The following is a 26,719-nucleotide window of genomic DNA, read 5'->3' as shown; positions in this document are numbered from 1 at the left end:
GGGGCCTCCCACCCCTCTGGGGAAGACTGGCTTAACGGGACTCCTTTTAGTTAGTTAACTTCCTACATAAGACACTTGTAAGAGGCCCCCCCCCCCCCCCTTTTAAGTAAACTGTTTAGTATTTATGGCAGCTGTTTAAAAACAGCTTAGGGTATTTTAGGAGATTTTCTTTTGTCTTAATGCTATGCTAATTTTCAGGTGAACAACAAGGATTTGACAGTTCGATAGGTGATGGGGTGCTCACCGTGATGAGCATAGCAGTTTCCATTTTCTTGATTGAAGCTTCGAGGGTGTGGCTCTTAGGTTCAGGGTGTATCTCCCTGCCTGGGTCGGGGGCCCCACATTTCCCACATGCTGACATGGGAACTGGCCAAGCCCGTCATTAAAGGGCTGCCTGGAGGAAACACTCAACTGTGTTTGGTCCACAGGAGACTGACAAGCCGGCAGCAGAGCCTGATCCTGAGCTACGCTGAGGACGAGACCGACGTGGAGGGGACAGTGAACGGCATCACCAACACCAGCACGGGTAAGGCAGCACGGCAGCGTGCGGAAGTCCTCTCAGTCGTCGGACACACGGTTCCAGAGCATGTTGGGGTTTCCGCTTGCAGGGAGCAGGGTAGAAAGAGGGGAGCTGGGGCACCTGGGTGGCTCAGTTGGTTAAGCGACTGCCTTCGGCTCAGGTCATGATCCTGGAGTCCCGGGATCGAGTCCCGCATCAGGCTCCCTGCTCAGCAGGGAGTCTGCTTCTCCCTCTGACCCTCCCCCCTCTCATGTGCTCTCTCTCTCTCTCATTCTCGCTCTCTCAAATAAATAAATAAATAAAATCTTAAAAAAAAAAAACTATAAAAAAAAAGAGGGGAGCTGTGAGCTAGGAGGAGCTGAGTGCCAGCCGCGCTCCCGAGTGAAGCCACCCTGACTTGCTCTGTGTGCGCAGAGGTCAGGAGGTCAGAGAGTGCCAGCCTGCCTCCTGCCAGAGAGCAGCCGTGTGTCTCCCAGAGCTGCTCTGCTGAGTTCTATCCCCGGTTCTGCCACTTGCCTTGTGACCTTGGGCACAACCCTACATGACATTCCTTGTAGCGGCTGAAGGAGAAGATGGATTGGAAGGCTTTCTGCAGTCCTGACCCAGAGCGCCTCACCGAGACCTCAGTAAAAAAGCTGGTCACGTGACTGCAGATCCGCCTGTGCACAGCAGGTCTGACTCTGAGTTCGTCTGGCCATGAGCACATGCCTCATTCACTCTGCACTCCAGTGTCATGCTCTGTCTGTGGAGTGTATCTACATGTTAGTGATTTGACACCGAAATGCTGGCAGGTGGGAGCTTCGGTGAAGGACACTGTGGCCGTGGCACCTCTTCCCATGGGAGGTGGGGGTGCGCTGCGGAGGAGTGCTGGTCCTCTGTTGGTGGGGACGGGCTGTGCAGGTGCGCTGGCTTCAGCCGCCCATGCTTCCTCCTCTTTGCCTCATCGTGTTTTTGTCTGGGTCCTGCACGCCCCTCCCATGTCCTCAGAGCCCGAATGGTCACTCGGAGCAGGTGGTGGGAGTTTCCCAGGGAGTTGGAGGGCTTGGCCTGGGAGCCCAGGGGTGGCGGTCCCAGCGGCAACGGACTCTGCATGGACTTTGTTGAGCTTCGTTGAGTCCAGGGGACCAAGTCCTCTGTGCAAAAGCAGCCACCACAATTCCTGTCTGTAGCCTGACCAAACGGAATGGTTTGGTGCCTGAACCTTTATATTCTTGTTAACATCCCTTGAACTAAAAAGAAGTGGGAATAGCTCTTCCACCTAATTCTGGTTGTGCTCCTTCAGCGTCTTCCTGAATTGCAACCGTTCCCAGTCACCTAGCATGACTTGCTCTGCAGACACCCTAGCTTTCCTCCTCTCACCACCTACGGGGAGCTTGACATCTGCCTGAGTGAGCCCACGATGGTGACGTGGGCCTTGTTCACTATATTAGAATGTTGGTGTTTTTATCAGTTCCTCTCTGGTCGTTTAAATTGAGAGTTGGTCATAGAGTCAGTTTATGAGTGTCCTTCTGACCCTTGTGGCTTTCATGGTTCCTTGTCCTGATAGCTCGTTCCCTTCCCCATGTTCAGCCAGGCTTTGTTGGGAACCTCATGTGTGCCAGACACTTTGCCAGTTCTTTTAAAATTTTTATTGACATAATTTTGCTGAGTGTAGCTTAACTTTAATATATGCACTGGATGCGTTTCTAAAAGTTGTTTATAAAGTATAGTAGGTATGTCAAATTATTTTTCTTTTCCCATTCACTTTCATTGTCATTTCAGAGTTGTATTCCAGTGGAAAATTTGGCTCCCAGACATAATTTTTTATTTATTTTTATTTTTTTTAAAAGATTCATTTGGGACAGAAGGAGAGAGGGAAAGAGTGAGAGAGAGAGAGCATAAGCAGGGGGAGCAGCAGAGGGAGAGGGAGACTCCCTGCTGATCAGGGAGCCCAATATGGGGCTCAATCCCAGGACCCCAGGATCATGACCTGAGCTGAAGGCAGATGCTTAACCAACTGAGCCACCCAGGTGCCCCTCAGATCACTTTTTTAACAGCCTCCAATACACATGAGTCAGGGTGTCCTTGGAGACTGATGAGAGTCATCACAGATACAAATTGATTCCTGGGTGTCTTTGCTTTCGTTAGGGGAAGGGGCACCTGGAACGCATTTGGGATAGATACAGTTACATAGGAAACTGACCTAAAGTTTTGGGGGGATTTAGTATCCCTTGATCATTTTTGGTTCCTAATGCAGCTGGTGAAAACCTTAATGGCTGAGCCTAACTTCTTTCCCAGTCTGTGAACCAGAAAGTCCAGAAAGTCGTGGTGTGCTTAGGGACTTTTAGGGCTCAAGGCTAAGCAGTAGGACACGGGGAATCAGGACAGTCTGATGTTACTGTGTGACTTTTTGAGTTAAAGACAGTGTGGCTTATTTATGTTTCTGGATCATCGTTAATTCTTGGTGACAACAGACATACGTACGTTTAACTGTAAGTGTAGAAACCAGTTCCAGAGCTCATTATTTGGGTATCCCACCTGCTGTTTCTCTTCTCTGACATAGTTGACGGTGTTGACCTTTACACAGGGTGGAGGCAGGAAGAAGATGAAGGGAAAGACATTTTAATAGAATGAGAGGTACTCTTGCTGGTTCAGCCTGTGCGTGTAGATGGCTCAGGGAGTCAGGCTGTCAATATAGACCTGCGCCTCCACCTGTAGGGTGACCCAGTCCTCAGAAATCAGATCCTGGAATCCCGTTGCCCGGTTTCTTTAGACATATGTTCATTGAGCATTTGTTTTGTGCTAAGAAATGACGTGCACAGACAGGGTCCCTGCCTTCAGCCAGCTTACAGATAACGGGAGAAGGTGGCAAGCGCTGAACCCCAGATATGTGCCAGACCCTCCTCATAACACTAGGACTTTGTGCTTATGGAGAAAACAATTTGGCCCCAAAACGTGGCACATATTCATGGGATGAGCATTACCTGTTACTCTTCCCCTGGTATCACCTTAAATATAAACAGCCATCAAGCAGTTCTGACTTGGGATCCCTGCCTGTAGTAAGCTGGCATGTTCTTTGAATCCCCCAATACCTTGCATAGCACCTGGTGCAAGGCTGCTCATAGTAAATGTTGGCTGAGTTTATTTGAATTCATTTTCCTAACCATCAGCTGAGAGATGCTCTGAGGGATGGGAGTGTAAGCCCTTCTCAGGAAAGAGGAGACCTGTGGCCTCAGCTTGGACCTCTGTCTGTGTTGGCTGGGCAGCCCCTCTGGCTGGGGTCACCTTCTGAAGGTGTAGACTAGAAATGCTCGTGTAATGCCCATTCAGCTGGAGTGGGCTTCCACCATGGGCATTTCCTCTTCTAAAGGCAGAAGTCAAATACTGGCTGTATTTACAGAAGCTTCGGAAGCCAAGTGCCCTTGTTGGTATCCTAGTCCTGAGATCAGCAGGCACCTGAGTGTCCAGGATATCCTGTAAGGACACATCCCTCCTCCTACCCCAGGCTAGAAAAGCCATGTGTTTATAGACTTTGTCATCTATGTACATAGTTTATTCCTGATGCTTGGTTCAGAATTGTAAATTCAGTGCTTATATCCTTTGATGTCCCTGCCAGTAAACCTTATTCCTGAAGGAGACTGTAGTCCTTATATCCAAATTTAAAATAGAGATGAGGGGCGTCTGGGTGGCTTAGTTGGGTAAACGTCTGCCTTCAGCTCAAGTCATGATCTTGGGGTCCTGGGATCGAGCCCTATGTTGGGCTACCTGCGCAGCGGAGAGTCTGCTTCTCCCTTTCCCGTTGCAGCTGCGCGCGCGCTTTCTCTCTCTCTCTCTAATAAATAAAATCTTTAGAAACATAAAATAGATGCGATGGTGTTCCTGGTTGTAGGGGGTGAGAATTTCTGGACGTGTGTCTGTGTTTTGTTGTTTTGTTTTTTTGTTGTTGTGAATCATTAACCAGTTAACTAGATGCTTTTTCTGGGGACTTTGGCCACCGTGGCTCACATGCCTGTCGCCATGGGGCATAACTGCTTCCAGCCTTCCGGGTGACAAGGACAGCAGAGTTGGGGGAGGAGGGTGACGGCAGTCTGAGTGTTTCTGTGCCCCATCGTGACTGGTAGCTAACAGCTTGGGTTCTGAGGTCCGCTAATGCAGGGCCCTGCTCTGCTGTTATTAGCTGGAAAGCCTTAGGCAAATCACTTCCCTCTCCAGGCGTCAGCAGTAGCATCTGTAAGTTGGAAACGATAATAGCACGTACTTCACGGGGTCCTTACATGATCAAATGAGATCAAGTAGGGAAAGCATCTGACATGGTACTCGGCACGTGTTAAAAGCTCTACCAGCTCTAACATAGCGACGCATGCACACACATAAAGATTTGTCATCCCCGTAACAAGAACATGACGAAATTCAGTATTCTTGCTCTCCTGTGTCTGAGGAGGCCCAGGAGTGATGGGAAGTTTCTGGTTTGTGTGTTGCTTTGTGTTAGGAGGGTCTTTGTTACTTAAGCCTTTATGTAAGAACGGGGACAGAAGGGACTAAGGGAAGGCACACATGGCCTTGTCATCTGTGGTAGTGGCACCTCTGCTGTGGTGACTGTTCAATGCCTAGGTCCTCCGTGGGGGGGCCCCTGGGAGTTGGGGATCACCCGGCCTCCTTGGCTTTGGTGATTGCTCTGACCTTGGTTAGCACATCCTTGTTTCGGGCCACTGCTCTCTCTCTAAACTCTGAGAGCATGCCAGGTGCATGGGACTGCCCAGGGGGCTGAACCCAGGACGGCCCTGCCCACCCCTTCTTGGGGCCTGGTACCCTGGCTGAGACCTTGGGGACCGTGACCATTTCTTCCTCTGCCACACACTGTACTTGGCATATGCGTCCTAGCGCATCAGTGACGTGCCCTACAGTTTAAAATGCTGAGTATGGGTGCATAGTCTAGTTCATGGCATTCACATGCCCTACCTGCCTACTGGTTGGCAGATCTTGAAAAGGACGTGCTTATGCAGCAGCCTTGATCTCCGTAGCCTCTGCTTGGGCCCTGAAGAAACAGCAGAGCAGCTTCCCTTTGTCTGGAGCATCTGGCTCAGATGCTCTTTTTTTTTTTTTTTAAGATTTTATTTATTTATTTGAGAGAGCGAGCGAGAGAGAGCATGAGTGGGGAGGAGAGGGGGAAGCAGGCTCCCTGCTGAGCAAGGAGCTGGATACAGGGCTTGATCCCAGGACCCTGGGATCATGACCTAGTCTGAAGGCAGTGGCTTAACCGACTGAGCCACCCAGGTGCCCCTCAGATGCTCTTGATAGGGAGTTTGCCCAGTGACATACAGGGTCCCCCGCTGCCATCGTTATAGGTTAGAAGAATCACACATGTTGTGGGATTCCACGAGGCAGTGAGTCCCCTCCTTGAGTGTCCCGGAGACGTTAGGTGCACATGTATGGAGCATGGAAGCTGGTAGGTTGGTCTTGGCACGTGTTCTTCACCTTCCAAGAGTCACTGGTAAGGTTTTTAAGAGCTTGGGTTCTGGACCTGACTGCTTGGGTTTGAACTCCGTTCTCCCTCCCACCTACCAGCTCTGTCACCTTGGGCAAACTACCTAACCTCTCTGCATTTGTGTTTTGTGTTTTATTTTTTTTCATCTGTGAAATTTACTTGTAAAGGATTAAATGAGCTCCCGTGAAATCTGTGTAGCCTGGCCTGGATGGCATCTGGCACTTGGCGGTTGTGACAGTTGTTATGATGGAGATAGCTGGTCATTGTCCCTCTCTGCGTCTTGTTTCCCTGTTGTGGGCCAGTGACTTGAGGAGCAGTTGGGATACACTAAAGCACGGAGTGGCCCATTTGTTTCAGTCATCTGACAGGCGAGGCTGTCCTGGCCAGCCTGGGAGTGGTCCCCTCCCCTTTCAGGGTGGTGCTTGGTGGCTTCTTGAGTGACCAGCCCCTGGGTGGCCAGGTGTGGGTAGGTGGGGCCAGGGATGGGACTCCTGGAGGTGGTGCCCTTCACCCCAGTTCTTTCTGCTGTTTGTGCCCAGGTGGCAGGACCATGGATAGCTCCGCAGGAGGCAAGGCTAGGCCTGAGGCTGGGGAGGACAAGGAGGGATTCCTTTCCAAACTTAAGAAAATGTTTACCTCCTGATACCTAGCCGAGGTAGGAAAACCCTGAGGTTTCTTCCCCTTTGTATCCCTGTGAACTAATCCCTGTTTTCCCTCACTTTAACCAATATCGTACCCCTGCTCCCTACTCCCCAGCCTTAGAAGAGGTGCCAATCTAGGTGTGGTGTATCTGGCTCTACTCAGAACCAGGCCTCCTGGTCTGTGCAGATGCCTGCATCAGGGCAAGGTGGCAGCCTCAGCCAGCAGCGCTGGGCTGAACCCAACTGCCCCAGCTGGCCTTCTGTCATGCCCACTTTCTGGAGAGGTTGCACGGGGGTGGGGGGGGGGCGCCTCACAGCCCTCCTTCCACCAGCTGCCAGGGGAACCAGGCTGCCCACGGTCACAGAGGGCAAGTCATAGCAGAGCCAGGCCTAGAACTCAGATCTCCCCAGCCTCCTGTCTGATTCATAGCACCCATCCTGCCTGGGAGGCACAGGGCCATGTAAACCTCAGGGGGCTGCCGGGAGTCACGCTTGCTCACTGTGATGTCTTGGGGACTTGGTTTTCACTTCTTCTGGTCCCTGGTGGCTGGGACTCCTGGTGCAGCCCCCTCCCAGGGATAACAGAAGCTCACCCACAGGGTGTCTTCCTCCTGGGATGCTGGTGAAACGTAACCATTTGTGTCTTGGCTCAGGAAAACGGTCCACTGGAAACTAGGCTGGGAGTAGCAGCCCCTCCTCATGGCCAGGGCACCAGAAGGATTCCAGAACAGCAGCACCAGGCCCCTTTCTGCAGAGGGCAACAGCAAAATCATGTGACAACATACGTCTCCACGGAACGGTCATGGGACAGCCCCTGGGCAGTAGGGTGTGGCATGCGTAAGGGATGGTAGAACTGTCCTGTCCATGGGTAGGTAACGTGGCCTCTTCTGGCTCAGGCGGAATAAAACAACTGGACATCTCTTCCAGAGCTAAAACTCTAATTTGGAATCAAATGTGGAGATATTAGTTAAAGAATTAAAGGCCATGCTTACAGCTTAAAAATGAAGCCTTAAGCTGCACCGAGTCATGAAGTGATTAATTTCCCTCTGAGCAAACCTCCGGGAGGTTCTGGAATGAGTCTTTCCTTCCAGATTGTCTTTCTGAGGAACCTGGGGCCTGCATGCCCCACCACATCATCCATCCTTCAGCAGAGACATCCTGTTTCCTTCCTGGAGTTTGTTTTAATTCCCAAAGATCCCAAGCAACTGGAACGTAGGCACCTTGGGGCCTGGGGAGGCACATACCAAGGGCGTCCCTGGAGATGCCATTCCTGACCATGTGGGCCGTGATCTTTATCAGGACGGATAGTCCTTCCTTCCACCGCGTTTGGGATGACCTCTCGTCCCCGACTTGAGTTCTGTTGTTCTATGCCAGGTGTGGGGCTCCTGCCCTTCTGCTGGACCACAGGTGGTCACGGCTGCAGCCTGGGCCCAGCAGGCTAACAGCCTGTTAACCCAGTGCCCTGGCCCCTCTGCCTGCCAGGGGCTTGGTTCTCACCACTCACACTGTTGACGTCTGTTTTCAGAAGTGTGTGTAAATTTTTCAATGCTGAGAATCATTGTCTTCTGTAGAAATGTTTGTTCAGAAAAGGAAAGCACAGTCTGAGCAGTTGCAGGTTTCACCGTCCAGCCAGAGCGAACCACAGTCCCCCAGCCTCGGCTTGTAGGACATACGGGCTCCATATGTTTCCAGGTCCTCCCCCTGTGGTAAGACAGGCTAATGGAGAAAACTTATGAATAGTTTTCCTTTTTGCTTTCCTTCATAATTTACTAAAACAAAGTATCTATTACTGTCTGATCTAAGAATGTAAAATGATTCTGTATCAATGTAAATAAGATATTACTGCAAAAAGATACTTAAAACATAAATTGTGGTCATTTCTTCTTTGAAATTTGAATTCAAACCACTTTCTACAGGGGGCTTAGCAGTGGGGTTGCTGGTGTTCTGCCTACTGACAGGGCTGTCCCACATCACCGCTGGCCTTCCTGGGGCCGGCTGGAGAGGTAGCTGGCCTTGTCCAGAGTTGCACCGGCCCAGGAGCATACACACACTGGTGGCTGGGTGGTGCTCTGACAAGCCCTGACCTTCCAGCCCGGATCCCAGAGCAGGGAGCTTGCCATGGGACAGTGTGCTGATTGGATTGAATGTTCTGAAATTCAGAGAGCCCACGAGAAGATGTGCATGTCACTGTCTCCCTCACTAGATTTTTCTCTCTATTATTTTCAGAGCAACAGTGATTATTTATTTATTTACTTATTTATTTTGTTAAAATTTTTGCTCATTGTAGTTTAACTAGTCGGGGCTCCCAGCTGAGGCTGTCTCACAAAAGCCCCAATTCCTGGCACAACCAGAGTGGCCCTGAGCACAGAGCTCTGGGCTGAGCAGGTGAGCTGTGGGAGCCCTTGCGGGGCTGGGTGAAGAGGTTGGGAAGAGCTGGTGGGCACAAAGAGGAGTGGAGAAGTAGGTGGGGAAGGAAAGGTGCACACATGGGTGAGGCTGACCTGGGCACTGGAGCCTGGCTCCGACCCACTGGCAGGTCTCTGCTTGGATTTGTTTCCCACCTGAGCCATTCTCTTCCTCTTGAGGCCTTTGGGTTTGGGTGGACTTGAATGCTTGCTTCTCTGTCATGAAAACCCCTCCTCAAAGACAACAATCCCCTCCAGTCTCACAAGCTTCTTGGCTACCTAGGTGTCCAGAGACTGCCCCACCCTCACTCTGCCCTTCTGCTGCACTGGGGTCTGTCACTGAATTCGGATACTAATAGCTCTTGCTGAGGTATGTTTTAGCGCTGGGAAACCTGTACTTTGTATCTCTTATTTTTTTTAAAGATCTTTAATTTTTTAAATTTTTTTACTTTTTAAAGATTTTATTTATTTGAGAGGGAGTGGGAGTGATCGAATATGAATGGGGGGTGGGCAGAGGGAGAAGCAGATTTCCCGCTGAGCAGGGAGCCTGATGCAGGGCTCGATCCCAGGACCTGAAGATCATGACTTGAGCTGAATGCAGACGCTTAACTGCCTGCGCCACCCAGGTGCCCCCAAAGATCTTATTTTTAAGTAATCTCTACACCCATGGTGGGGCTTGAGCTCACAACCCCGAGATCAAGAGTCACACACACTACCAACAGACCCAGCCAGGCGCCCCATATCTTTTTTTTTTTTAAGATTTTATTTAGGGGCGCCTGGGTGGCTTTAGTCGTTAAGCATCTGCCTTCGGCTCAGGTCATGATCCCAGAGTCCTGGGATCAAGCCCCACATCAGGCTCCCTGCTCAGCAGGAGGCCTGCTTCTCCCTCTCCCACTCCCCATGCTTGTGTTCCCTCTCTCGCTGTGTCTCTCTCTGTCAAATAAATAAATAAAAATCTTAAAAAAAAAAAAAAAAAGATTTTACTTGTCAGAGAGAGAGTACAAGCAGGGGAAGGGGCAGTGGGAGAGGGAGAAGTAGGCTCCCCGCTGAGCAGGGAGCCCGATGTGGGACTCAATCCCAGGACCCTGAGATCATGACCTGAGCCAAAGGCAGATGCTTAACCAACTGAGCCACCCAGGTGTCCCAAACCCATATCTTTTTTAATGAGAAGTTATGTCTATTTGGCATGATCCTCATGAAGGGTTGCAGATGAGCCAGTCAGCAACTTTACATAAAGTGAATGGGCCTTGACCTGCTTCCCCCATGCCGGGAGACCGTAGGGAGTGGTGGAGACCAGCTGCCCTGTCTGAAGGGGATGCAAGCAGGGGGAGTGGGGGAGGGAGAAGCAGGCTTCCCGCCGAGCAAGGAGCCTAATGCGGGTCATGATCCCAGGACCCTGGGACCATGACCTGAGCTGAAGGCAGACGCTTAACGACTGAGCCACCCAGGCACCCTGGGCATCCAGATTTTTATGTGGAGATTGTAGTTACTTCATTTTTGAGGTTACCTGTATTCTACAATTCACCCATTTAAAGTGTACAATTTAGTGGATTTTAGTTCAGTGCTGTGCAACCATCACTACAATTTTAGAACAGTTTCATCACCCCGAAGAGAAACCCCATGTCCATTAGCAGTTATTCCCTATTTCCCCAGGTCCCCCAGACCCTGGCAACCACGAATCTGCTTCTTGCCTCTATGATCCGCCTATTTGGCACATTTCCTATAAATGGAATCATACAGTATGTGACCTCTTCTGGTTCCTTCTGGTTTCACTTCATATAATGTCTCAAGGTTCATTCCTGTTGGAGCATGAATCAGTTCTTACTCCCCTTTTTATGGCTGAGTAATTCCATTCTGTGGATAGACCACATTTGTTTTCCATTCATTCCCTGATATGCATCTGAGTTATTTCCAGTCTTTGGCTATTATCAATAACACTATGAAAGCTGTCTCATTTTAAAATGTTGGCAGCTATTTAGATAAGGTACTTAGGAGTAGTTAAGCTCATAGACACAAAGTAGAATGGTTCATGCGGGGCCACGGAGTGGGTGGGGTGGGGAAGGGAATGGGAAGTTAGTGTTTAATAGGAACGGAGTTTGGGAAGATGAGGAAGTTCTGGAGCTGGATGGTGGTAAGGGCTGCACAACAGTGAATATAATTAATGCCACTGAACTATACACTTAAACATGACTAAAACGGGGGGCATCTGAGTGGCTCAGTCAGGTGTCCGACTGTTGGATTCGGCTCAGGTTGTGATTTCGGGATCCTGGGATCAGGCCCGTGTCAGGCTCTGTTCTGAGCATGAGTCTGCTGGACTTTCTCTCTCCCTCTCCTTCTGCCCCTCCCTATCTCTCTCTTGCTCGCTCTCAAATCTTTAAAAAAAAAAAAAAAAAAGACTAAAACTGTAAACTTTATATTTTACCACAGTTAGGAAAGTGAGAAATGACACTTAACTACTGTATTTCAGGCACCAGATTTCAGAAAACCAGGCACGCATGGCATCCATCCAGCTGGGCCACCTCCACCAGCAGCAGGGGGTCGTGGTGCCTGGAGTCATCCCCTCTGTGTGGTGCTGAAGCAGACTCCCCAGCACTGGGTATGACCCACGTGCGCGTCTTTGCTGTGGTGACGGCACAGGCAGGGCACCTCAACTTCAGTGTCCAGGGTGCGGGAAGGGCTGGGTTTCTCTCCAGCCCCATTTAGTTATTGCCAAGAGACAAGGGAAGAGGGTCGACATGAAAGTCCGTTACAGATCAGATGGTTTAAAATACTAGAATTGGGGGGTGCCTGGGTGGCTCAGTCGGTTAAGCGTCTGCCTTCGGCTCAGATCATGTTCCCAGGGTCCTGGGATCGAGCCTGGCATTGGGCTCCCTGCTGAGCAGGGAGACTCCTGCCTCTCCCTGCTTGTGCTCTCTGTCAAATAGATGAAATCTTTAAAAAAACAAAATACTAGGATTGTTTTGTAACAGACCTTATTTTTTAGAACAGTTTTAGGTTCTCAGCAAAACTGAGAGGAAAGTACGGAGATTTCCCATACACCCTCTGGCCCCACATGCGCAGCCTCCCCTACTGTCACCACCACCAGAGCGGGACACTTGTTCCAACTGATGACCCTGTACTGATACGTCATCACCCAAAGTCCACAGTTTACATCAGGGTTCGCTCTTGGTGGTGTACGTTCTGTGGGTTTGGACAGATCTATCATGACATTATAACATCATAGAGTAGTTTTACTGCCGAGGATTTGGGTTACGTGCGCAGTGTGGATAGTTCATAGCACGTGGAGCATCCTGATTGTTGCACACAGTTCTGTCTACTTCATTGGCTTTGGGACATGGGCTGTTGCCACTGAGGTCGGCTGCTTTGGCCACACATGGGATGGGGTTAGTGGGTGCCACCCTTTACGAGAGACAGGGAACAGGCCGAAGGGCACTGGAGCCTAGCAGGGTTTGACCATGTGTGTCAGGAGAGGGAGGGTGACCCAGAGGTGTCAGACACTGCTTTCACAAGTGATCTCATGGTGCCCTCGGAACAGACTGGCCAGGTAGCACCAGGTAAGCAGACTGGCGAGGCTCAGCGATGTGCCCAGGTCCTGTCACTTTGGAACCCAGTGTGGGCTCGCTGGTTTGCTCTGCACCTGGTGTTCCTCCCAGGCTCCGTACTGACCTCGGGCCACTCCCGGATCTCATCACAGTGAGTCTCAGCCCCAAGCAGGTGAATTTCCCACCCTGGGACCTGGGGGACTTGGCTCACATGGGGCTGGACGCAGATGGCCTGTCATTCTCTTGGAAGCCCACACTGTCAGTCTTCCTTCCTGTCCTGTGGGGGTGGGGGGGCTTGCAGCCCTCCCCTCAGACCTCAGAGGCTGTCCCTGTCCCCCTAAAGTAGGCCCCCTCCTCCCATTATTATCTGTGCCACCTCTTCTCTGCAGCCGTGTGTCAATCTGTAAGTATTCATGCATATTTGTATCTGGCTCACCAACCTAAGCTCAAGGAGGAGAGCATAACCTTTTTGGTTAATGTTGTATTTAGGTTGTCAAACAAATGCTCTTTGAAGTAATCAATGGATCGAATGTATGTGGTGGGACTTGGGTAGGATGGAGGTTATGCAAATCCGTAGATGAAAAACAAGCCTGCCACGGGGCCTCCGGTACGTGACCTGTGTTCTCTGGGCGTTGACCTTCCTCTTTTCTAAAGTGAGCCGGAGAAGTCGAACGAGACCCGCCATCCCAGCCTGTGCGCACACCATCAGCGAGGCCTCGCTGTCACTTCCTTGACTTTGCCTCCCCCAGCCTTTGCTCGAAGCGCGTCACCTGTTTTCAGCAGTGTGCAGTCATGGCGACCTCGGCTCCAGTCTGCCATCGCCCTTCAGATGTTCTGCCTGGCCGTTCTGAAGATCACCCACATCTCAGGGCTGCCGCAACAGGGGGAAGGCCCCACCCCGGAGGGTGACACCTTCAAGCTCCAAGAAGGAACATGCGGTTGGCCTCACCAGCTGTCAACAGGCATGGCTTGCTGGCTGGCTTGGGGAATCCCCTCTGTGCCCTGGACCCTACATGGTCCAATGTAGTTGAAGCAGCGGTCAGAGCTGTGGTCACAGCGCTGTCTCCCACCTACTGGACGAAACTTATAACTGCATTTACATCCTGTGTCTTGAGCCCTCCCGCCCCCGGCACTGCTGAGCCCCAGCCACTTGATGCTTCCTTTTGGAATTTTCATGCCCCAGCAGCTGCCACCCCAACCCCAGTCCCTGAAACAAAGCCCTCTTCTTTTGGAACCCATCTGTGAGAACAATGGCCTTTATTTAAAAAATAATTTTTTTGTAACACAAGAACGGATCACTGTGACACCTCCCTGTGCCCCCAGACGGGGCTGAGAGGTTGCGGGGTCAGAGCCTAGCAAAGTCTCCTTTGTGCTGCTCCAGCCACTGGTCCAGTGTCCTGGCCTTGGGGTTGAGCCTCAGGGTCAGTTCAATGTCACGGTCAGGTTTCAGGGCATAGAAACGGAACATGTTGGCCAGGTCCCGGGCGCCAGGGAAGCCATACTTCTCGTAGTCCTCCGGGGTTGTCTAGAAACAGAGGGGAGTCTGTTGGGTCTGTCAGCATCTCTGTCACCTCAGCTGTGGGCAACCTAGTCCCGACCCAAGTCCTTTCCAGTAAGTTCATCTGAAAAAAGTTCAAAAACCACTGTTTTAAGTCAACTTAAATCCTGTTCTTTCAAGGGGCGCCTAGCTGGTTCAGTCAGAAGAGTGTGCGACCCTTGATGTTGGGGTCATGAGTGAGAGCCCCACATTGGGTGTAGATATTACTTAAAAAAAAAAAATCATAAATCCTTTTGAGTTCTTTTGAGATCATGAGATGGAAACTTCTCAGCCCTTTTCAAACCAGAACTCTGCAAACATCACTTGCTCAAAAACCAAAGCTGTTCTCCTTTCCTGACCAAACTGAATGTAAACTCAGCTCCTGAAATTGTCCACAGCTGCATCAGACCTTTCTTTGTTGAGATGTAATGCACGGCCATTTAGGGCATGTTTTCTAGAGCACCTCCTTGCACTAAGGAAGCACTTAACATCAATTATTCCGTTCAATCCTAACAACCAGGGAAGGAGATACTATTCATGCAACCATTTTATAGATGAGGATACTGAGGCAGAGAGGGTCTGGGACTGTGCCTCAAGGTCACACACTGGTGGGTGTTAAGGGCTGGGAGCAGGATCCGAGTCTGGGGAGTCTGACCCACCTGAAACACGCCCTGCCATTGGCGTCCCCATCATTGCTCTGCTCGGGTCTGGGGGCTCTGGGGTGGTTTTTATCTTTCAATGACCTGGGAGTTTCCCAGATTTTCTTTAATAAGTCAGTCTCACTACCATAATGGGAAGAACCAATAAGAAACAAGGCACCTGGGGTTCTGAACAGGAAGACTGAGGGTCAGCGGGGAGAGGGGGCCAGAGGGCCTCCCGCCCACCCAGCCAGGCCAAGAGGAGACGGGTGGGGCCCATCTCTCTGGTCTCCTTCCCCTTCCCTCCCTCAAGTCACACCCCAGAGAAGCCCAGCACCCCTGTGTGTTCATGCCTTGCCTTGGACCCTCGTATCCCCTCTTCCTGGAAACTTCCTCACTAGTTAGTCAACTGCCTAAGCCAGACCTGGCTCAGCAGCCACACCTAGCTCCCAAGTACAGCATGACAAAGGTTCACAGTGATGAATTCAGATTTACCCTGCCCGGAGTGAGGGGGCCGCCCTAGATACTGCTTCCCTACCACCCATAAAGCCCCCACTGGGGGTGAGAGTGACCAGAACGGGCTGCCAGAGCCCCCTGGTGGGAGCTGGGATGGCACCCATCCGGGGCCCAGGGCCGCGGGAGCCCACCTTGGCGTTGCGCACAGCCTTCCCAGTGTGCTTGGAGAGCAGGGCGGCGTACTCCTCTGCTGTGTGCTTGCAGGTGCTGAGCCCAATGTTCCGGCTGACGTATTCTTCCGGCATCTTCAGCAGGCTGAGCACCACGGGACCCAGGTCGGTCACAGATATGCCATCCATGGGCACATCACCCATGGGCAAGCCTGGGGGGGAGGGGAGGGGTGTGCTAGCACATGTTCCTGCCATGCCCACCGCCAGGACACGGGCACAGGTCAGCGCCCCCAGTGTCTGTGGTGGAGGGTTCACTCAGGAAACAGGATGCGATCCGAGCTCTGCCACCTTGGCCCCTGTTTACGCCCTGAGCCCTGGTTGCTCCATTTACAGAGTGGGGCGAACGCTGGGCCTGCCCACCCTCCCGTGGCTGAGACAGGAACAGGAAGGAAATGAAGGGGCTGCTCCTGAGCCGCTGGCCCCCGTGCAGTCTGTGTATCTGGGATTCCTGCCCTGGAAAGCCAACTATGCTAACAGGAATGCCGGATGCCGAGGCCAGGGACTGGCCCAGAGTGGCACGTGGCAGGTGCTCCCTAAATGTGTGGAGTCGGTGGGTGACTACCTGCCAAGGTGGTCTGGTGGCTGGGGAGGCAGAGCAGGAGCACTTGGGTCCTGCTGCTTTCCGCGCCCATGAGAAGGGTCCACCACAGCTGCCCATTCAGGTCACTCAGAGACCTTATGGGGACAGAGCTCAGCTAGAGTTGGAACACAAGAGGTATCCCCGACCAGCTCTGCAAACTATAAAAGGGCGATGCCAGTGTGCCAACACCAGGCCCAGACTGCTCACCGTCCCTGCTGTTCACGCACAGGGGAGGGGTGGCCGGCTGAGGACCCTGGTCAACCACAGGACACGAGCTGCCTAAGGCTCCCTGTAGCCCATTTACAGACGGAGAAGAAAGTGCTTTCCTACTCTGTGACACCTACCACTGGACCTGATCCTCCAAGTCCTCTCCTTACTCCCGAAGGAGAAGTAACAAGTGTGCTCATCTCTGGGACAAAGCATCGCATCACTGCCTCCTGGCAGATTTTCTCATCGCCCCTGCAAGAGTCAGTCACGTCCATTGCACAGAGCAGGAAGCAGAGGCCCAGAGAGGTTACATGCTTTGTGCAAAGTCACAGGCCTAGCATGAGGGAACCAGGGCTTGGACCGGGAACCATCTGAGGACAAGCCCGTTTTCTACAACACCCACAGCTCCCCTCAGTGAGAGCGGACGCTCAGGAAGGAGGTAGGGCACTCACTCAACAAGTAGCTCTTTCCATCAGGGGCTTTCTGGGGCAGGAAGTGGGAGAGGAGGTTCTCAAAATAGCAGGACAGCCGCACACTGGTCATGGGAACTCCAATGTCCCGGAAATATTCCTCTACCTCCCCTTTGCCATCAAAGTGGCCTGCTGCCAGTCTCCCGGCCGTCAGCTTCTTGATGTTCTCCAGGCCGCTGTAGACCACGTAGTGAAGGCCCAGGCGCTTGGCCAAATCGGCCAGCAGCTTTCCCTGGTGAGAAGGAAAGGAGAAGCCACAAAGCTAAGAGGGAGGATGTGTGTCCCCAGTCAGAGCCCTGGCTCTCCCACCCCCGTTGCCATTGTGCCTGATGCTAAGAGGCTGACACCACCTCACCCTCTGATAAGGCTCCCTCTTCTGGAATGATGCTCGCACGTGGTACCACGCCCTCACACACCACTGTGAACCTTCTGTCTTAGCGTCACTTCTCCAGATCACCCGGGTGGTTGTACTTCCCGATATGCTCAACTGCGGCCCTCCCATGTGCACTGTGACGGGTGGGGGTAGGTCTTCTGCTTGGGAGAGGGCCGCACGGAGCTCTCCCACCTCTGCCTGCTCCATGCAAAGCCATGCTCCTTGAAGGGCCCCAGCAGGCCACTAAAGAGGTGGTACAGCTCAGGGATGAAGCACAAACGCTGCTTGGGGGCCACATCTGCTCTGCAATGCACTAGCCTCGAGATCCTGGACCAGCGACCTAACCTTCTGGCAGCGGTTAAAGTGGGACAGCCACACCACCTGCCACAAAAGAATGTGTAGGGGATTGAACGGTGGCCTCCAAAAAGATATGTGCGTATCCTAACCCCCAGAACCTGTGAATGTGACCTTATTTGGGAAAAAAAATCTGCAGATATAGTTAAGGAACTTGAGATCATCCCAGGTGGGCCCTCAATCTGAGGACAGGGGTCCCTATAAGAGACTGAAGAGGAGACACGGAGAGGAGAAGGCCACATGAAGGTAGAGACTGGGTGGATGTGGCCACGAGGAGAGCCAGCAGCCACCAGAAGCTGGAAGAGGCAAGGAGTGGAATCGCCCTTAGAGCCTCCTTCTGAAGGCTCCTTGATTTTGGACTTCTGGCCCCCAGACCGGAGAAGAGTCAGTTCCTATTGTTTTAAGCCACTCGGCTTGTAATGGCAGCCACGGGATGTGAACACAGGCAGTTGGGATAATGAGCCAAGACTGCCATCCATCAGAAAAGCTGTCCTCTCCACTTTGTGGGATGGGCTTCCATGTAAGATGTATTCAAAGACAATGTCAAGGCTAAAAACAAGTCTGGAGACCAGTGGTCCAGTCCAATCTCCCTTTATTTTACGAAGGCCCTTTTTCCTAACAAAGCGCAGGGCAGGGAAGGCCCACGTCCAAAGCAGGGCTGTGGCTGGCTGTGGATGACCCAGGGCTGAAAGCTAATATGCTGGCCAGTCAGCAGGTGCCTCTCCTCTGCCACCACATTCCACAGATCCCTGAGTACCTGTGTGTGACGGGCTCTGTGCAAGTGTCCCCATCTTCAGTGGGATAGAACAATGGCCACGTCTCACGTTCTCTGTTTCCTATCCCTCCCCGTGCTGCCTGGGCTCAATAACCAACTAACTAGAGAGAACGTGCATGGAAAACAGAATAAACCGAAACATACAACACGTCAAAGGGGACACGGGGACTCTCTGCGCTGATGGAAATGTGTTCTGATTAGATTGGTAATATGGGTATATTCATATTCAAATTTTATCCAACAGTACAATTAAAATGTGTGCATCTTATTATCACAAAATGATAGGTCAACAGAGTTGGTTTTTTGGAAAGTGTAAAAAGTTACTGGATGACAAAGTAGATTATCAGCTGGGGGCTGGGGGAGGGAGGAACCGGGAGTAACTGCTAATAGGTACGGGTTTCTTTTCAGGGTGATAAGATGTTCTGGAATTAGGTGGTGGTGATGGCTGCACAACTTTGAGAGTATACACAGAATTATACACTGAAAGGGCAAACTATGGTGTCTGAATGACATCTAAGCAAAAGTCACTGGAAGAGGAAGCAGCTGCCTCCCGCGCTCATTAAAGTCCAGGAGGACTGCATGGAAGAGGAGGGAAAAGGCCTACAGTGGACAGTGGTCACAGGCAGGGTCAGCCCCTCTCTAGTAAGTTGGAGCTGCCTCCCAGGGAGCCCCTTATAAGATGCCCTGCTCCTAGGCCAGCCTCCCCACATCTTCCCACCTGCCCTCACCTGCTTGACCTCCTGCTCCTGGCTGCAGTTTTCCCAGTAGTTGGTCACAATGAAGGCAGCATGGGCCCCACTCAGGGCCAGCTCCATGCTGGCTTCGTCATCCTGGTCTCCCCGGACCACCTCTGCACCCTGCAGCCTCAGCTCCTTTGCTGCCTTCTGCCCAGGGTCCCGTGTTACCACTCGAACCCTGAACGTCCCATCTTCCAGGAGCGTCCGGGCCACTGAGCCTCCCTGAGCACCTGTGAAGAGACAGAAAGACCTGCAGGGTGGGACCTGCCTGGGGGTCCTGCTCAGGGGAAGCCCCAAAGGGAACGCTCCACACCAGCCAGACACCCAGATGCTTTTCACCTGTGATCCTCACTGAACGCCTTACACCATTTAAAAAATAACAGCTTTATTGAGATAGAATTCACCCACCTTTTAAAGGGTAGATAATTTGTATTTATTTAAAAAGTATTTTGGAAAATCTGTATACTAGTTGGCTGATTTTACCCAGAGTAAACAAATACTTATACTGGGCAGCTGAGACTTCTCCCACTGTGCACGCATCATACTTGCCTCGAATTTCACCAGTAAGACTCACTGCTTCAGGTCAAATAAATACATAAAGTGTACAGTGCAGTGGTTTTTTGTATATTCAGAGCATGCAACCATCATCACAGTCAATTTTAGAACATTTCATTCCTCCCATCCCCCAAGAAAACCCATGCCCATCAGCATTCACTCCCTATTGCCCTCCCTCTCAGCCCTGGCAACCACTCATCTACTTTCTGTCTCTATCCATCTGCCTATTCGGGGTGTTTCCCACAAATGGGATGATACAATATATAGTCTGCTGTGTCCGGCTTCTTTCACTTAGCATACTGTTTTCAAAGTTCCTCCATGTTTTAACAGGCATCACACCTTTTATCAAATGTTTGAAATGTGGGACACCTGAGTGGTTCAGTCGGTTAAGTGGCTGCCTTTGACTCAGGTCATGATTCCGGGGTCCTGGATGCATCGGGCTCCTTGCTCAGTGGGGAGCCTGCTTCTCCCTCTCCCTCTGCCTGCCGGTCCCCCTGCTTGTGCTCTCTCTCTCTCTGATAAATAAATAAATAAAATCTTTAAAAAAATGTTTAAAATGTATTATGGGGCAGCTGGCTGCTTGGGTGGTAGAACGAGCAACCTTAGGGTCATGAGTTTACTTGTCCAAAATAAATAAGTAAAATGTATTACAATATTTAACGCATACACAAAGGGATGTCAACACCCATGTACCCACCCCTCAGCTTAAGAAATACAGTATTACCTACCATCTTCTTCCTTTTTTTTTTTTTTTTTAAAGACTGAGGGGCCCCCAGGCTGTCCCAGTCAAAAGAGCATGCAACTCTTGATCTCGGGGTCGTGAGTTTGAGCCCCACTTTCGGTGCTTAAACTTAAAAATTGACTTAAAAATTAAAAAAAAACACCTTTAAAATAGATTTAAAAATGACTAAGAGGGGTGCATGGGTGGCTCAGTCGTTAAGCATCTGCCTTCGGCTCTGGTCAGGATCCCAGGGTCCTAGGATCAAGCCCTGCATGGGGCTCCCTGCTCAGCGGGAGGCCTGCTTCTCCCTCTCCCACTCCCCCTGCTTGTGTTCCCTCTCTCGCTGTCTCTCTTTCTGTCAAATAAATAAAATAACATCTTTAAAAAATAAAAAAATAAAAATAAAAATGACTGAGAAAATGACAAAAAGTAAAATCATTAAAAGGAATAAAATAAAAATCATCCATAAATATATGTGTAAGAAAACTGGCTGTAGCACTATTTGCAATAGTGGAAATTTGTAGACAAATGACGTGTCCTTGGGTAAGAATCTGGTTAAATAGTCGGGCTCCCTGCTCAGCGGGAGTCTGCTTCTCCCTCTACCCTTCCCTCCTGCTCATGCTCTCTCTCAAATAAATAAAATCTAAAATAAAAAAAAAGAAAGAAGGCGCCTGGGTGGCTCAGTCGTTAAGCGTCTGCCTTCGGCTCAGGTCATGGTCCCAGGGTCCTGGGATCGAGCCCCACATCGGGCTCCCTGTTCCGCAGGAAGCCTGCTTCTCCCTCTCCCACTCCCCCTGCTTGTGTTCCCTCTCTCACTGTGTCTCTGTCAAATAAATAAAATCTTTAAAAAAATAAAAAATAAAAAATAAAGAAAGAAAAAAAAGAATCTGGTTAAATAAGTGATCGATCCATGCCAAAGTGACTGAAAAGAATGTGGCAGATCTGTATGTACGACTTGCACAGGTGAACATGAACTCTCCTGGAGTGGAAAAGGTAAGTTGCAGAAGTACAACTACCCTCACACAGTAGTGGTGGGAACGTAAAATGGTGCAGTCACTTGGTTTTTTTTTTTTTAAAGATTTTATTTATTCATTTGAGACACAGAGATACAGAGAGAGAGAGAGCATGAGCCGGGAGAGAGGCAGAGAGAGAGGGAGAAGCAAGCTCCTCCCTGAGCCAGGAGCCCGATGTGGGGCTCGATCCCAGGACCCTGGGATCATGACCTGAGCCAAAGGCAGACGCTTAACCATCTGAGCCACCCAGGCGCCCCTGTGCAGTCACTTTGAAAAACAGTCCGGTGGTTTCTCAAAGGGCTAGACACAGAGTTACCATATGATCCAGCAAGTCCAGTCTAAGCATGTACCCCCCAAATTAAAAACATGTCTACAGGAAAACTTGTATATGAAATGTTCCCAGCAGCATTATTCACAATAGCCAAGAGGTGGAAACAAATCAAATGTCCATCAATGGATGAGTGGATCAACATGATGTGGTCTACCATAAAATGGAATATTATTCGGCTATAAAAAGAAGTGGGGTACTGACACATGCTGAAAAGTGGGTGAAACTTGGGGCGCCTGGGTGGCTCGGTGGGTTAAGCGTCTGACTTTTGATTTCGGATCAGGTAGTGATTCCAGGGTCGCACTGGGTATGGAGCCTGCTTAAGAGTCTCTCTCTCCCTCTCCCTCTGCTCCTCCTCCCCACCCCAAACCCAAAAACAAACAAAAAAACCCAAAGTGGATGAACCTCAAAAACATGATGCCAAGTGAAAGAAGCCATTCACAAAAGGCCACATCCTGTATGATTTCATTTACAGGAAATGTCCAGAATGAGCAAATCTACAGACAGAAAGTAGACTGATGGCTACCAGGGGCTGGGGAAAGTCAGGAGAAATGCTAGTGGGTATGAGGTTTCCTTTGGGAGTGACGAAATGTTCTAAAACGGCCTGTGGTGATGGCCACAGAGCTCTGTGTATAAACTAGACATCAGCGAACTGCACACTTTAAATGGGTGAATTGTACGATATGTGCTTTATACCTTAAGTTGTTCTATGATTTTAAAAACATATACAGGAAAGAAAAAAAAACAGATGGCAAAATAAGACCCTTTACCATTTATTTATTTATTTAAGATTTCATTTATTTATTTAAGATTTTATTTACTTATTTGAGAGAGAGAATGAGAGAGAGAAAGCACGAGAGGGGGGAGGGTCAGAGGGAGAAGCAGACTCCCCGCTGAGCAGGGAGCCCGATGCGGGACTCGATGCGGGACTCGATCCCAGGACTCCAGGATCATGACCCGAGCCGAAGGCAGTCCCTCAACCAACTGAGCCACCCAGGCGCCCTAGACCCTTTACCATTTAAAAAAATAATCTTTGTGTCTCTCTAACCTGTCTGGTAGGATACTCTAGAAACTTGATGACAGTGATGGATGGGGTTGTCAGGACGGAGGTGGGAGGGAGATTTAGTTTTGGTACTATGTGCACGTGCCACTTATTCGAAAAAGTTAATTTTTTTAAAACGTGAAAGGGGCTGTGCGCCCAGGTGCTGCCTCCATCCCGGCCCCCCCACACCCCCGCCCTGGCCGGGTCAGGGGTCCGAGACGCAGGACCCTCCCTCCAGGCCCCATCCACCCACCCTGGGGACGTCTCCCAGGCTCCGCGGGGCTGCGCTCGAGCTCGCTCACCTGTGGCTCCAAACACCACCACCAGTTTCTTGTCCGCCATGCGAGCCGGCGCGGGAAGTGCGGTCCCGAAGGCCAGGGGGCGGTGGGACGCGCGAGGTCTGTGATGCGTCCACGGGTCCCTCCTGGGACGACCCCGAGCGCGCACCGCGTGGGCCCAACGGGCGCCAGACACCCCGACCCCGTCCCCCACCTCCCGCACGGAACCCCAGGCCGCCGCGATCTCCACGCCCCAGCCCCGGTGGGAAACCTTGGAGCCGGAACGGTGGGCCCCGGGCCTTGCAGCCGAGTTCACCGTCGGGGGGTGTGGGGAGGTGTGGAACCTGCGAGAAGGCTGACCCCGCCCGCAGCTCCAGCCCCGCCCTGGCAAAGCCGCCCCTCCCCGGCCGTCCTGCGAGAAGGGACCCCAGGCCGCGCTGCTTCGGGACTCCCAGCGTCCGGGCCCTGACTCCGCGCGGAGCTGAGCTGCCATCCCCCCCTCGGCGGGCACAGATGGTTCGTCCCGGATCGCGCGGGCCTGGGCGTGCGTCCGCGCTGCGCAGCCCCGGCGGCTTGCGGCAACTGGATTTGCGGGCCTCCTGGGCTCCCCGAAGTGCACGTGCAGAGCAGCTTGGCGGGCGGCTGGCGATGAGGCCTACGAAAGCAAAAAAACAGAAACAAAACACATGGCTTTATCTTGCATGAACATCTGGAACTTGCAGATACGGGGTGTCACCTAAAGATAATTAAACAGCATCTGGGACTCTCAACCCCCAAGGCTCTGAGTTCTTGCAAGCCTGACTCACCTTTGAGGTTGCGACTAGTTGCACGGATTTGAGTTATTTTTAGCAGAAAAAGTGAGATTTCTCTGTGTTCAACTAAAACTCAAAAATGGTCCTGTTGCTCCTCTCCTGAAAACGTATTACTGGGTAATAATTTTTTTTTTCTTTCGTTTACTCATTCATTTCAAAATGTGTATTGACCCATCCGGGAATGTCAGCTTCGTAACAGCAGGCACATCTCTGTATTCACTGCTGAATTTCCAGCACTTAGCACAGCACCTGGCACGTAGGCGCTCAATAAATATTTGCTGATTGACCCGTTGTCTAAACATCTAGACACTGGAGTTCCCCGGAAACCCAACTAAAACTGGTGCTGTTTTCCCAAATCTAGTGGTGGAGATAACTTACAGGGTAATATGTATTTTATTTATGTAAAATATTGGTCTTTATTATAAAATGCATGTATTTATTTTAATACATATTATGTTTACTGGTGTTTATAAATGAAGATTTCATCTATGTGTTTATCTTGCATAAATCTTTTGCAGTCTCCACCACATCCTGTTATGTTATGTCTCTATGCTGAGACTGTAACGTTTGCCTGGGTAGGACTCACCACGTTAGATAGATAGGGCTAATCCTTACTCATTCCTTAAGATTCCACATAGCCATCACCTCCTCCAGGAAGCGCTTCCCGGACCCCTAAGCTAGGCTAACTATTCCTATTCTATTCCCATCTCTATCCCACTGGTAAAATTGTCTACCATAGTAGGAGGGCTTCCTGAGATCTGGCCTATGTCATGTTTCTCTCTGTATCTCTTCCTTCTGGCACCATATCCAGCACTTACTAGGAACTCAATTAATACCTACTAAATGGAACCCAAGTGCATAGTAGTGTGTTAAAGGATGAGGGTTTTCTTCAATTACATAAGGATAAAGCACAAAACCCAATGTCTCAAGGTCTCCACTTTAAGGAAATAAATCCAAACCACAAGGCATGTAGTAGGACCAGCTGCAGAGTTTGCAAGGCCTGGTGCAAAATGAAAATGCAGGACTCCCTGTTCAAAAATTATCAAGAATTTCAAGAAAGCAACAGCAGAGCATTAAACCAAGTGTGAAGGCCTTCTCACAGAGGGACCCCGTGCAAATGCTGGGGTTACAAGCCCAGGAAGCCAGCCCTGGTGCCCAGGTTTAATTGAGTAGCATCCCAGGGACACAAGGAACTCAAGGGACACAAGGAACTCCACGCCTTTTGGCCTTCCAACCTACAGCTTGGAAATCAGTGCAGGCAATGAGTGGCAGAATGGCATCTCTGCCCCTGGGCTTCTGGTCATTGGTGCTGGTGCCAGGGGTTCTGTCTGGAAGTGGGTAGGTATTGACAGCCTGGGCAAAGGTCTTGTCTGTTGAAGCCCCACCCAGCCCACGACACCACAGTGGTCCCCTGAGGCCTGAGGAGAAAGATTTGGCTACTGACTGGTGTGCTCAGCTATGACTCCGCACTTCCTGTGGGACTTTATATCTGACGGAAGACTTCCTCCAAAGCTCTTGCCAGTTCACCAAGCTCAGTGACTTGTGGTAGTAATGATAACGGCGGGGCGGGGGGGGGGGGAGACACCCTTCTCTGAGCTCCTCTGATGTGTCAGATAAGCTCCACATTATCTCATTTGAATTTTATTTATGTGATCTCTACGCCCAATGTGGGGCTCAAACTCAGGAAATCAAGCCAGGCGCCCTCCCCCCCCACATTATCTCATCTAAACCCTCAAAGCAACCCCTCTTCAATCAGTGTCACTGGATTTAATTCAATTTTATGTGTATGTATTTGTGGCAGGGACAGTACAGTGTGATTTCCAATTATTACTTTTTAAAAATTCATTTTTTAAAATTTGGTTTTGACAGCCAAGTAACGTATAATGCATTTATGCATCTCGTAAAAACATTTAAATAGTACAGATAAAGCACAAGCAAGTGACCCTTGACCTCCCTCTGACATTCTAGTCTGTAAACTTTCTTGGCCTTTGCATGCATTTAGATATCTAAACGTGAACATGTGGAAAGAACATTTTTGTAGTTAAAAAATAAAAGGGATCATACTGAATATATTTTCCCCCAAATTTTATTTGACATATAGAAAATTTGAAATAACTATATAGTGAACAACCATACATATACTTACCACCTGGATTCCACAGTTAACATTTTGCTATATTTATCAGACACCTATTATCCATCAACTATCTTATTTTTTGATATGTTTCAAGTAAATTGCAGACATCAGTGCCCTTCATTCTTAAACACTTCACATACACAATAGAGTTCAATACTTTTTAGGTTAAACTTACACACTGTCAAATGTATTTTTGTATTTTCCTACATCTTGCTTTTCCCTTGTGCTTAACCATCCTCCCTAAGGTGGCGTCTGCCCTTCCTTTTTCATTTTTTAAAGATTTTATGTATTTATTTGACAGAGAGATAGCACAAGTAGGCAGAGCGACAGGCAGAGGGAGATGGAGAAGCAGGATCCCTGCTGAGCAAGGAGCCCAATGCGGGGGCTCTTTCCCAGGACCCTGGGATCATTATCTGAGCTGAAGGCAGAGGCTTCACCGGCTGAGCCACCCAGGCGCCCCTGCCCTTCCTTTTTTAACGGAAGCACAACTCCGTTGAATAGATGTGCCCCTGTCAACCCCCACCCCATCCTCCTTTAATGGACGTTTAGGTTGTTTCAAGATTTTCACCCAAATGACGTACGCATCCCCTTACGTGTTGCAATGACCTTCCTTGCTTATGCCTCTTTGGGTTCTTGCACGCCTTGTTCTACGAAAGCTACCGAGAAGTGGAATTGAGCAAAGTGAAGGCCCATTCTTAATTCTAACAGATCTCGCTAAATTGTCCCCGCTTCCCCTGTAACTCCCACGAACACGGCACGTTCCGCACACCTTTGTCAACACCGGACAATACGGGTCATTTAATCTGCAGCCAGCTCCAAGGGTAAGGAAATGACGGGAAGCCAGTGCGGCTGGAACAGAAAGGGCAGGTGGAGCCCAGCGCAAGAGGAACCCGGACAGGCGGTG

General features: G+C 50.5%; 2 protein-coding genes across 5 annotated transcripts in view; one reads left to right on the top strand and one right to left on the bottom strand.

The window, feature by feature from the left end:
* Positions 1-13,810, top strand: part of DNAJA3 (DnaJ heat shock protein family (Hsp40) member A3) — a 34,882-nt gene extending 21,072 nt beyond the window's left edge. The window contains exons 10-12 of one of the 3 annotated variants that reach the window (XM_036090960.2): positions 429-526; positions 6,524-6,639; positions 7,279-8,493. In XM_036090960.2, the coding sequence (XP_035946853.1) occupies positions 429-526; positions 6,524-6,627 (202 nt within the window). In that variant the 3' untranslated portion in view covers positions 6,628-6,639; positions 7,279-8,493. Of the gene's footprint in view, positions 1-428; positions 527-6,523; positions 6,640-7,278; positions 8,494-13,226 lie in introns of those variants that run through there. The other 2 variants (XM_078074884.1, XM_036090965.2) reach the window with 2 other exon arrangements.
* A 2-nt stretch (positions 13,811-13,812) lies between these two features.
* Positions 13,813-23,521, bottom strand: NMRAL1 (NmrA like redox sensor 1). Of its 2 annotated transcripts, none has more exons than XM_036090982.2 (5): positions 22,891-23,521; positions 18,921-19,159; positions 16,673-16,922; positions 15,395-15,585; positions 13,813-14,097 (listed from the first exon to the last, which is right to left on the bottom strand). In XM_036090982.2, exons 1-5 carry the CDS (start codon positions 23,357-23,359, stop codon positions 13,918-13,920), a joined length of 1,329 nt encoding a protein of 442 aa, XP_035946875.2. In that variant the 5' UTR covers positions 23,360-23,521; the 3' UTR covers positions 13,813-13,917. The 2 variants fall into 2 exon arrangements, with proteins under 2 accessions (XP_035946875.2, XP_035946866.2); XM_036090973.2 differs by having other exon boundaries at positions 13,813-14,194; positions 22,891-23,080.
* Between the last annotated feature and the right edge of the window lie 3,198 nt (positions 23,522-26,719).

The sequence above is a fragment of the Halichoerus grypus genome, chromosome 6 (genome assembly GCF_964656455.1).
Source record: "Halichoerus grypus chromosome 6, mHalGry1.hap1.1, whole genome shotgun sequence".
NCBI classification, from domain to species: domain Eukaryota; kingdom Metazoa; phylum Chordata; class Mammalia; order Carnivora; family Phocidae; genus Halichoerus; species Halichoerus grypus.
This window is presented reverse-complemented; position numbering and strand designations above follow the sequence as displayed.

What these genes read in the sequence shown, in the direction of transcription:
- NMRAL1 (XM_036090982.2), bottom strand. Translation starts at nt 23,359, where the DNA reads ATGGCAGCTCAGCTCCGCGCGGAGTCAGGGCCCGGACGCTGGGAGTCC. An exon ending in TGGAAAGAGCTACTTGTTGA is followed by an intron (nt 15,586 to 16,672) that starts GTGAGTGCCCTA and finishes CCTCCCCCCCAG; the next exon opens with GCTTGCCCATGGGTGATGTG. An exon ending in AGGCTGTGCGCAACGCCAAG is followed by an intron (nt 14,098 to 15,394) that starts GTGGGCTCCCGC and finishes CTCTGTTTCTAG; the next exon opens with ACAACCCCGGAGGACTACGA.